The following is an 11,696-nucleotide window of genomic DNA, read 5'->3' as shown; positions in this document are numbered from 1 at the left end:
CTCATTTTCTTCTTCACCCGAATCATGACTCAGAGTCATTTCTTCTATTTATTTATCTTCCTGTTGCCTGTCCCTCCTGTTAGGACGGAAGTTCCATGTGGGTGGGGACAGGGAACCAGCACATCACAGCTTCTAACTAGACATTTGTTGGGTGAACAAATGGGGGGAGAAGTGAACCAGATCAAGACCCCACAAGAGAGGCCAAGGTAACTGTCTCCTGACTCTGGTGTAGATCCACGTGTTGAATATTTGCCGAACAGGTGGCATGTGGCAGAGGCTGGCCTGTGTGCCAGAGCTGTGGCAGCGAACCAAATAAAATTTGTATTTTTGTAAGTGTATGCGCTGGAAGGAAAGAAGGCGATGACTTGGCATCCTGAGAACTAAGAGGATGATTAGGGCAGCGTAAGAGGGTGGACAGTAACAAGGGTGACCTAGGACTTGGATAAAGTCAGGCCAGGAGCCACGCATATATTTGGGGACAGAGTGTTCTAGGTAGGGGGACAGCATGTGCAAAGGCCCTGAGGTAGGAGAGTTTGAGTGTTTGGATAGAGGAGGGGAGAGGAAGCAAGTGGAGCCACAGACGACCATGATGTCCAGGAATTTGGGGGTTAGTGGCTCTCTCGTGTTCACAGAGGCCAAGGATCTCCAGAGCCAGTGCTGATTAACATTCTTTATTTTGTAGCATTTTTGATCAGAAGTATTTGAGTCATGATTCCTCTGGTGACAAGTCCATGGGTTTCTCTGTGCATGAGCCTCTCACTGTCCCACGTTAGGGATCAGGGCCACCCAACCCCAGTGGGCTGAAGCTGTAGTTCACACTGACTGCTCCCAGGAAGGAAGTGGAACCCAGTCTGCAGCTCTGAGGGGCCTCCGCCCTGCCCCCGGGGAAACACCTCTGACGCACTGAGCTGTGTACTCGGAGCCCTGTGTCCCCGGCGCTGCAGGGAGCCTGCTCAGGGAGCAGGAAGGGGAAGCGGGAGGTTCCGCCCTCTGCGGCTTCGATGCACCTCCCTCCTTGCCCTCCCTGGGTGTCTGCTGGCCAAGCACCCGCTGCTCAGGGGCTGCCTCTGGGGAAGCCTGCCCAGCCCCGCCACCTGCTCTGGAAGGTCCCTCTCCCCAGGTACCTGCCTGAGACCACCCCCAGGCCACCCACGAGGCCCTGATTATTCCTTAGACTCTCTCCCCCACCCAGATGCGATCTTTGCTGAATGAACACACTCACCACCCGGGAGGGGCGGGGCAGGGAGGGAGGGGAGATGACAACCAGTTCCTGGGACAAGAAATGGGTGATGACCCCTGCCACAGAGGCCCGTGGGCCACCTGCAGGAGGGTCTTGGCTGGCGGGGCCATGGTCACCTGTGAGAGGGCAGGGCCCCTGCTTGGCCTGACCCCAGATGAGGGCCCAACTGAAGGATTCCAGGAGGAGAAGCAGAGCTCCTGGGAGCCGTGGCGGCTGGGCTCCCCAGACCCGGCTGTGCTGGGAGAAACAGCAAGGGACCCTGCCCAGGCCCCTCCGTTCCTCCCGTCTCCAGGCACTGGAGGGTGTCCCAGGGTGGCAGCCACACAGCGGTCCCAGACCAGGCCCCAGGGGGCAGAACCCCAGTCAGGAAGCATCGGGCCTAGAACTGCGCAGCCCCAAAGCCTCTCTGGAACCGCGGAGAGGAGACTGTCTCTCCAGAGAGGCCCCCAGCGGCCCACTGGGGAGGAGGCTGGCTGCGCTCCAGGGCATGGGAGCCTCTCGCCCCCAGCGTACAGGACAAACCCCATTCTAGATCTGTTAGGTGGCTAAAGTGGGCTGTTTGCATCCCGCCTCAGAACGCTCCCAGAGCTTGCCCTCAGGCGCAGACCTGGGAGGTCTGGGGCCTTGAACCGCATGAGAGAGGAACCAGTGGGCCCCAGTGGACCACTGGAGGTTATCCGGGATGACAACAAAAGAACTGCTGGATCATCCTGCAGGGTCCTAGCAGCAAGTGATAGTGACAGTCCTCTGGGAGGGCCCAGCCCACAGGGAAACCCCCAGGAAGGCTCAGAGGGTCTGAAATGTGTCGTTGGTCAAGGTGAGTGGTTCTGTGATGTTGGCTGAGTGGCTGTGGGGCCAGTCTGGGAAGGTGCCCAGCTGGAAGATGCTCTGGGCCCAGGTGTTCATGGCCAAGCTGAGCAGCAGGACGCCCATCACATTCATCAGGAGACCTGTCCGGACCTGAAATGGAGCCCAGGCTGAGGGAGGGGTCAGCACAGACCCGCATACAGGTGAGGAAACCTAGATCCCAGACAGGAAGTCACCCGCCCAGAGCCCAGGGAGGTCGGCCTGCCGAGGTCCCGCCACTGGAGAGCAACCGTGTTTGATCGTGATGCCCCTCCCCCACAGACACACATGAGCACAGGCCACAGGCGTGCACACACACACACACACACACACGCACACACACACGCGCACACACGGACGTGCACACTCTGCAGGTCCAGGGGAGGCTGTGCTTGTCTATGGAGACGCATTTTCCCCCTGGAGGGTCCACCTCTTGGAGGAGCTGAAGAGGACCTGCCTGTGCGCTTCCCCCTGGACTCTCTGGCCACTGGGTCCCCTGGGTTGAAAACGGCTGCTTTTCCATCTGGTTTTCTGCTTGCTTCACCTTAGCGTCACCCAGGCTTGGATCCCGTGGGGACAAAGATGTCCCCCTGGGCAGCTGCAGGCGAGTGGGCGGTCTGTGGTGGTCACTCACTGTCCCCGGGTCTCTCTGCTCCTCTGGCTGCCTCTTTGCTCTCTGGAGCCCTGTAGCCTGTGCGCCTGCCCCCACTGTGTCCCCTCTGCTCCACTCATCCCTCCTGCCCTAACATTCGCTCCACTCAGTGCAGAGTCGCCTCTAAAGACAGCACTGTCCTGCCTAGAGCCCCACAGAGCCTCCCCGCAGCTCGAGCGGCGACCCAGGCCTGTGCCCGCACTCTGCTCACCGCTCTCGGCCGCTGCAGGCACTGCAGCCTTCTGGGTGCTTCTGGAGCACGCAGAGCTCTGCCCACGCCCAGGTGTTTGCGGTACCCTCTGCTTGGAGAGCTAGCTCTTCTCAGCTACTGTCACCTGCTTGAGAGGCATCCCATCCCTCCCCTCCCATCAAATTCATCTCTTCCACCCCCCATGCCGGGTTCTGTCCATTTTCTAGAGCTTAGCAATATTCACATTTCACGTTCTAAAAGCTCTGCCACCTGTCTCCCGGCCTCGCCACGCTGCTGCCCCCAGTGGTCAGAGCGCAGAATGCACCAGCCCTTCCTCTGTCTGCTCTTCCTTCTTCCCACCCTGGGTCCCTCTCTCTCCAGTTATCCTGCTGGGGTCTCCTGCCTGCTGACGCTGATCACCCTTCTTGGCTGTGTCAGCTCAGGACGCTGAACAAATGCTCCAGGCAGCCAGTGGGGAGGGAGGAGCTGCTGGAGGAGAGCGGCAGGCGGAAGGGAGGGAGGGAGGGTCCTGGCCCCAGCTGGGGAGAGGGGACAGGAAGCCCTGCTCAGATGCTGAGCTCCCCCAGCCACCCACAGGCTTCTGCTTCCTTTGTCTCACTCCTGGGCACTGAAGCCACCCCCCTAAGTCCCAGAGCGTGTCTGCTGCCCCCTCTCCTAAAGATTCTGGGCACGGAGCTGCTGGTCAAACAACCAAGAAAACAGCAGTGCCCAGAGAGAGGGGCAGGCCCCTTGTCCCTGAAGCGAACTGTGGGAAGCAGTCACTAGGCGTGTTTGCTGGAATGGTCTCAGCGTGAGCCTAGCCCAGAGTGTTGGCTGAAACCTGTCCCCAGCCTCATTCAGAACAGCTGTTCAGAGACTGGGGCAGGTGGAGGGCGTGGGGTCCAGCCTGGACGCTTTGCCCATTGCCTGGTGCCCCGCCTCCTGCTTCCCAGGCTGTGGCTAGGAATGCCCAGACTCACCATGTCTTTGACCAGCAGGTGTCCGGAGGCGAAGGCGATTGAGTTGGGGGGCGTGGAGACGGGGAGCATGAAGGCGTAGGAGCAGCCGACCGTGCCCGGGATCATCAGGTACAGCGGGTTCACTCTCAGGCGGATGGCCTGGGCCAGGAGGGGACCAAGACACAGACAGACACCGAGCAACCACATGAGTGATAGAGACAGTTGGAAAGAGAAGGACACGGAGGCACAGAGATGGGCAGAGTGACAGAGAACAGGGACACAGAGAGACCGAGACATGCAGCCAGAAGTACAGACAGACACAGGCAGGAAGGGGCCAGCAGACCAGGACAAGATGGAGAGAGGTTCCCAAAGTCAGTGACATCGCAGGGCCACGTGGCTGTTTCATTAGGGAGCAGCTGGGGCGATTTAGCCAGGACCTTCTCATGGGAGTGAGCCTCGGAACTACCCAGATGGCTGCCCTGCCTCCCCAGAGGGGCTGGTCCAACAGGTCTGAGCAGAACCCACGACTGTGTTTCTCACAGTTTCTCCAGTGGTGCTGCTGCTGCCGCCTCCAGGGACCACACAGGGACTGAGAACCAGGGCACTGACATAACGCTCCATACCTGGTCCTCCCCTCTGGGCACCTGTGTCGGGGCTGGCTGCGTTTCAGTAACAAGGAGAGCTCGGGCTGCATCACTTGCAAGCATCCCCACATTCTAAGCCTGTGGAGTAAGCTGTCTGTGGGTTGACCTCAGGCAGCAGTCCCCAGTGCGTCACCTCTGCTACATGACAGATTCACCAGCAATTCATGTCGGTCAATCTCTGCCACTTAAGATAGGACATTGGGGCCCCTCTAAGGAGTTTCTGAAACCAGAAGCATAGAAAATTCCTGGGGAAGCTCTGACACGGCCCTCTGTGGATCTGATGAGAAGAGAATGTGTCCTGCAGAGGCTTTCCAGCAAGAGCAGGCTCTGGGCTCCCCCCCCCCCACAGCACCCCTATTGCCAGGTCCCTGAGATCCTGGGAAACGGTCTGACTGAATCTGACTTCACTTGAGGGTGTGAGGGGTGCCACCCCACACTGCTGGTGGGAGGGTAAGCTGGGAGTCGCTTTGAAGAGCAATTTGCTCAAACCTAACCTTTTAAATGCACAGGCTCTTTGATCCAAGAATCTCAGCTGTAGGCCTTTTCTCTAAAAGTAATCAAGGATGCACAGACCCGGCAATATCAAGGCAGCCTTGTTGGGTAATAGCAGCCTGGAGTCACCCATATGATCATGAGCCCAAGATTGCTTAAACTCATCAGCAACTATCCATTTAGAACGAAATATTCCCCAGTGGTTGAAAAAGCATACATTATAGCTCTGTGCTGATTCAGTGTGACTTCTCTGCAAATTGATACATAAAATAAGCAAACTAAAACCCAAACCAGACAGAGCAGGCAAGAGGGCTTGTGTGCCACCACTGGCACTCCAGGCATAGACACCATATGTGATCGCAACATGGATTTGGTCAGTTTGGGATCATATTGAAACAGTCGTATGGCTTGGTCTTCTTTAATCTGTTTAAGTGTAAAACATCATGGATGGTTTCCTGAGGCTAACCCTGGTACAGATTCTTAGAATACCATCTACCTGATTGTGATTATTCTTGTTCTTTGCATATGATCCTGGACTCACTTCGCTTCAGTATTTGCATCTTTGTTCACGTGAGATTGGATTCTCTCTCTTTTCCCTTCTCTCTCCCCCTCTCCTCTCTGTCTGGATTTGGCATCAGGTCCTGCTGACCTCCTGGATGGCTTGCAGGCCCTCTCTCTTTCTGTGCTGGGGACCAGCTGGGTGAGGTGGGAACTCTCTGTTCCTTGAAGACTTGCCCCCTCTCACCAGCAAAGGTAGATTCTGGATAAATCGCTCCAGCCGGTCCCTGATGAGACCCCCTGGGCTGGCGATTTTAGAACAGAGGTTCTCAGTGTGATGAGTCCCCCCAGGGTTGAAGCTGGGGATGATGCTCAACACCCCCACACCCCGCAGGACAGCCCCACCCACCCCAGAGAATTCTCTGGCCCAAGTTCTCAACAGTCGAAAGGCCTGCTTTTGAGAGGGGCTACAGCTTTGCCTGTTATTAGAATCTCAGATTTTCCACATCATCCAACTTTGGAAATTCATATCTTCTCAGAAAACTCTCCATGTCACCGCGGGTTCATTTTCCCCAACGAGGGCGTTTCTTGTTTGTTTGTTTGTTTTCACTTTGAACATATTAACTCATATTTATGCATTTCTTGAAGGAAAAAAAAAACCCTATCTTTTAAATGACACCGTGGTTCTGACACTTCCACGCATTTCGGAAGACAGAAGTGACACCAGGGTCCCTAGGAGGGCTCTGTCGCAGGGAGGGGTTTCCCTGCCCCGAAGGTGTGCCCACCCCCGCCTTGGCCCGAGGGACCCTCACCAGCTCCGCCAGGATGGGCAGGAAGATGACGATGGTGGCCGTGTTGCTGGCGAACTCGGTGAAGAAGGCGATGACCACGGTGACGAGCAGCACGGCCAGCACCGGGGGCACGTTCTGCAGCGGGTGCAGCTGCCCCCCGATCCACGCCGACAGCCCCGACTCCTGCGGGTGGGCACAGCCTTCACACCAGCCCACCTGGCTGCCCAGGGGGTCGGGGTGTTGCCACAGGGACAGCGCTGCCCCTGCGCAGACGGGAGACCCGGGGCAGAGGGGCGGGGGCACCGCCAAGGGCACCATCAGAGCCAGCTGCTCGGCCTCCCAGACTTCACACCCTACCAGCCAGGGGCTGGAACCCAGGGTCCCCATGACCCATTTGGTTAGAATCAGAAATTCTATCTCCACAGGCTCTAGCACCCCGAGGCGCCAACTTGAGCCGGAGGGAGAAGATCAGACCCTTCCCCACGAGTCTCACTCCTCCAACGATGATCAATTAACAAAATCTCTACAATTACTTATGCGAAATATTCATTATTGTTGTGATTATTATATAATAATATGTGGATATGTACCGAAGTATTATATATAAGATATACTAAATATCACATATAATATGGAACAAATGAACATATGTCAAAAGCAACACAGTCAATGATTATTAAGAACAAAGATATTTATGAGCCATAATAAGGATGCCTGTTACAATGATAATGTAAACACTAACATTATTAGCATTGTACTACTGTTTCCTGTCATAAGAATTGTCATGACGGAGGCTTTCTGGAGCCAGCACCTGCTACGTTACCTGCTGACTCGTCCCAGCCATCCTGTACGGTGGATTTTATTGTCCCTGTTTTATGGGGAGAGGGTGGTGGTGGGGAATCCGAGCCTGGAAAGGTGTTGTGATTCCCTGCCCACGGTCCATCCCCCAAATAGTGACTGAGATCCACATCTGATTCATGAGCTGACATGCTTCTGCAAAGCTCCCCACACCCCACTTCCTCTGGACACACTACTTTGTCACTTTATCTCTTAATTAAGAGCAGCACACAGAGCTGACCACAGTCCTCCAGGCCAGGGAAGGAAGGGAAGAAAACTCCCTACAGTCAGTCCCCTGAGCCACTCTAGCCATGCTGCGCGGCCTGCGGGACCGAGAGCTAGGGCCAGTGCTGCTGCACACTGCCCCCTGGTGGTGCCACATAAGATCACAACGAAGCTCCATGGCTCTCCTGTAGCTTGTTTTCTCCTCAAAAACGACAGAAGTATAGGTTTAGGAACTGATCAAGGGCAGAGCTGGATTAAGCCCTAACATTTAAAATCAAATGCATTCCTGCCATAGTCCTTCTATCAACCCAGGATCCTCTGCTACCAATTCACATTGTTTTGCCAAAGAAACCTGGCCCATTTTCTTTCATGTGTAATAGAAGATTCACGGTTTATTCAGAACTTCAGACTTCATGATGGCTTCTAGAACACGTTGTAAATAAAACACGTTGCTCTGTTTACATGAATAGAACACTACACTTAGTTGTACAACGTGACTTTCAATTTACCTTCAATGCATGAATAATAAAGGCTAAAATGTTTCACTGCAGAAAGGTCCTTGCAGAATCAGGAGGTTTCTGCTCCACCTGCACTAGCCGATGGCCCAGGACGGGCCTCCCTGGCCTGGGGACACGGCGAGGAACTAGGGGGCCACTGGCTTTTCCCGTAGGCCGCAGCGCTGGCGCAGACCAGCCGAGCACATGCAGTTAGACGGAGGGGGAGGTGGCAGGCAATGTCAATGCCCCGGCCCAGGATGACGCCCAGGGCCCCCCTGCCTCTTGGCCTCCGAGAGCCGGGCCTCCTGCCAACGGCCCAGCAGCCACCCAGGTCCCGGGTGCAGCTCCTCGCAAGAGGGACTTTGGGCAGCTTCCTGGGAGAGGAAAGCCCCCAGCTCCCCGGGGTTCTGCTGGGGACACTAAAGGGACTTCACCTTCCCTTTCCCATTCCTTGGAATCGGAAGCTCTGTTTCCTAGGAAACGCACACCCCAGGGATGTCCCCAGGGGTGTCCCCAGGATGTCCCCAGGGGTGCCAGGAACCAGTGAGAGCCAAGTCAGGGGCAGCACGGCCTAAAGTGGAGAGAAGCCTCCAGAGTCAGGGTGCTTCTCGGCGGGGTCCTTCCTGCCTGAGCTGCCCTGGCCAGGCCGCCAGGCCTCTCTGTGCCTGACTCCCGAACCTGTAAACGGGGGACAGCAGTGCTGTCCTGGACGCTGCTGAGAGAGAGAACTGATGTTTAAAGTGCCCAGAGAAGTGGCCAAGGACCCGGGAAGAGCCCGGTGCAGCATCGAGTCACCAGATGCCAGAAATGGCAGGACTCAGAATCACCCAGTGCAGAGGTCAACTGTGTTCCTTGGTGGCCCCCAGGATGACAAGACCGAGGGCCACCTGCAGGACGGGAGGGAGGGAGGCTGGGTTAGCGTGATGAGGCCCCCTCCCCCTTCCTACTTCGTCCAGATCCTCTTCCCGGGCCTCCTCTCTACGCAGGGCCACATCTGACAGGAGGCCGCTGTGGCTCAAGTTCAGGGTGTGAAATCAACTCTCCTGGTGTCCTCAAAAATCCCTTAAAAGGCTCGTAAAACAGCAGCCTCCGCTGTGCCTCTGCAGCCCTGAATAAGAATCTTAGGAGGCAAGACCAGTGACTTGGATTAAAGGAAGGAAAACAAAGAGTCCTGTATGCGCCTGTGGGACGCTGCATTCATGGCCGCGTTGACCAGCTGGGTGACACTGGGCAGCGGCTTACCATCTCTGTTCCTTGGTTTCTTTAAGTGATCGTGAACAAGTACAGGTAAAAAGAGTCCCTGTACATACTCAGCACTGCACAAAATCATTATCACATATTTCATTTATCACACAACACAGAGCTTCCTCAGCGCCGGGCACGCTGCTAAGTCTCTGCTGATATGAACTCACTTGATCCTCATAACAACCCCCAAAGTGGGTGGCACACACCTCCACGTCATGGTTGAAGAAACCGAGGCACAAAGAGGGTGAGTGATTCGCCCAAATAAGTGAAATGACTCGTCTGAGTGATTCTGGGCTTAGAGTCTGGGCCTGGGCCATGCCACCCAGCTCTTGTCCCCCACCATGATGGGGCAGTAAGAGGGACGAGCCTCAGGTTCCCCTCAGGAGAGGGATGGGGAGAGCTCGGGTCTCTGACCCAGGGTCTGCTCCACTCAGCACCAGGCGCCTGTGACTTCAATCTGTCGGTAGAGAAGTGGCTCTTGTGACTCCTGTATCTGAAGGCCAAGAACAAGGCCACTCTTTCTGCCCTGAGATGGTCACACATTCGCGGCCATGGCGGCTGGTCTGCACCTGGGGGCGCTGTTCTTCCAGGCCCTTCTCTATATTGTCATCCATTTTCAAAATCGCCACCTTTGGATCCTAACGATAAACGCTTTCTGAGCATCACTCCTGGATGCCTGGACCTGAGGGGTTGGGACAGGTCTGGTCCCTGTCCCCATGAGACAGATCACCAATAAGCACACACTGCCCGGATCCGTGGGAGAGTAGATGAGCAGGGTGGGAAGAGAGGAGCGGAGGACGGGGCGGTTCTAGTTACGGTGGCCTGGGAGGTCATCTCCACGGGGCTGAGACATGGACGTGGAGATCTCAGGAAGACTATTCAACAGAGAAATGTGGTGCAAAGGTCCTGGGGTGCAAGTGAGTCTGACGTGGCTGAGGAAGAGCCAGCGGTCAGAGGAACTAGAGAGCAGTGAAGGAGGGAGAGGTCGTGCCAAGGTTGGGGAGTGAGGCAGGAGCCAGGCCGTGCGTGGGCTCATGTGCAGGCCTGGGAAGTCCCTGGGTTTGTGCTCATGTGGGTGGGCAGTCGTGAGCACACGGTTTTGCCGCAGAGCCCTGCAGTGGGGACACGCTGCAGACCCACGTCCACGAGGCTGGGCCTCCAGCTCTCGGACTCAGCCCCGGGGAAGCCACACGCCCAGCCTCAGCTGGGCCCCAGCCCAGGATCTCCAAGCCTCGGGTGGCCTGGCTGTGGCCCGGCCAACACACTGGGCTGTGCCTTAGCTTTGTCACTCCTGGGCTGGGCTTCAGCTGCCCGGGGACAGGATGGTACCAGCAGAGGCTGGGGAAGAGGGGGGCCACCACACAAAGGCCCTGTTGAACAGAACCCGGGCCGCTGCCCAGGCCTGGGCCGAGAGCCAGCCCGGCCTCCCTGAGCCTGGCCCCGGGGAGCAGGACCCGCCACTGCCCCCGCCGAGCCCAGAGGCTCCGGGAGGCGAGGCCGCCCTCCCAGTCCCCTGCCTTGGGCGGGGCTGGGCTCAGGTCCCTGTGCTGATGGCACTATGGCTCCTGACCCGGAGCTCCCCTCCCCAGCTTCCAAGCAGCGCAGCCAGTGAGTCAGGCCTCAGTGCCCCCACGCTGCCGCTTCCAAATCCCGACCACTCTGCGGTGGTCCCTGATCTCCACTCTAGGTGAGGTCACCGAGGTCCAAAGAGGTCGAATAACTCGGCAAAGACCAAACAGGAAGAAGGGCGGAGCTCTGCTTCCAACCCAGGGGACCTGTTCACTGCGTTTCAGGCCAGACCTGAGTCACAAGTCGCTTCCTCCAGGAAGCCTCCCCTGATACAACCCCACAGGAGGCGACAGAGAGGGGCAGATGAACCAGGGTTCTTATCCAGCCCTGCTACCAGAGAGCTGTGTGACCTGGGACCAGTCACCTAACCTCTCTGGCCTTGAAATTCCTAAAATGGACACCAAAAAAGTCCTTTTGTTCACCTGTCTTTTGTTCTCCTTGAATTCTGCTCACTTGTGTGCGTTTCTCTTTCTGGAATAAACGATCCTCATCAACAGTTGCCTCAAGGAGGACCTCCCGGAGGACCTGTGTGTGCCTCCCACACCCTGGGGGGGTCCTCTCGGGGGAGGTTCAGCGTGCAGTCAGCTTGACCTGGCCCCAGAAGAGCCCTCTGGCCCACAGTCCTATCAGCTCAGGTCCGCGGACAGTGGACACTGGGAGACCAGGGCCTGGCCACCTCTGACCAGTCAGGACGCTGCTCTAAAGCCTCTGTGGGGCGGGTGTCCCCCGGACCCCTCTCCCTCTCTCTTCTCTCCCTCCAGGGTGCAAACTGAGGACCCGCTGCTCCCCACGCAGCTCAGAGTCCATGTGGCCCCAGGAGGGGGTGAGGGCGCGGACGGGCACTTGTCAGCCTGGGGTCGTTATCATCCTACTTTCTCCCCGTTTCTTCTGTAGAAGAAAACGGTTTATCTATGATTCACAGATGAGAAAACTGGAGCTCAGAGAGGCTGAGAGGCCTGTCAAAGCACCCAGTGACAAGAGCAGAGCTCGGCCCCCAAATCTGGTCACCTG

At 56.9% G+C, this 11,696-nt stretch overlaps 1 protein-coding gene across 1 annotated transcript in view; it reads right to left on the bottom strand.

Moving 5' to 3' along the window:
* Nucleotides 1-655: 655 nt before the first annotated feature.
* Nucleotides 656-11,696, bottom strand: part of Slc13a3 (solute carrier family 13 member 3) — a 62,695-nt gene continuing 51,654 nt past the window's right edge. Inside the window, exons 11-13 of the mRNA XM_026390980.2 lie at nt 6,334-6,495; nt 3,909-4,046; nt 656-2,200 (exon numbers count right to left, since the gene is read on the bottom strand). Of these exons, the coding sequence (XP_026246765.2) occupies nt 2,027-2,200; nt 3,909-4,046; nt 6,334-6,495 (474 nt within the window). The 3' untranslated portion in view covers nt 656-2,026. The remainder of the gene's footprint in view (nt 2,201-3,908; nt 4,047-6,333; nt 6,496-11,696) is intronic.

The sequence above is a fragment of the Urocitellus parryii genome, chromosome 6 (genome assembly GCF_045843805.1).
Source record: "Urocitellus parryii isolate mUroPar1 chromosome 6, mUroPar1.hap1, whole genome shotgun sequence".
In the NCBI taxonomy this organism is placed as follows: domain Eukaryota; kingdom Metazoa; phylum Chordata; class Mammalia; order Rodentia; family Sciuridae; genus Urocitellus; species Urocitellus parryii.
This window is presented reverse-complemented; position numbering and strand designations above follow the sequence as displayed.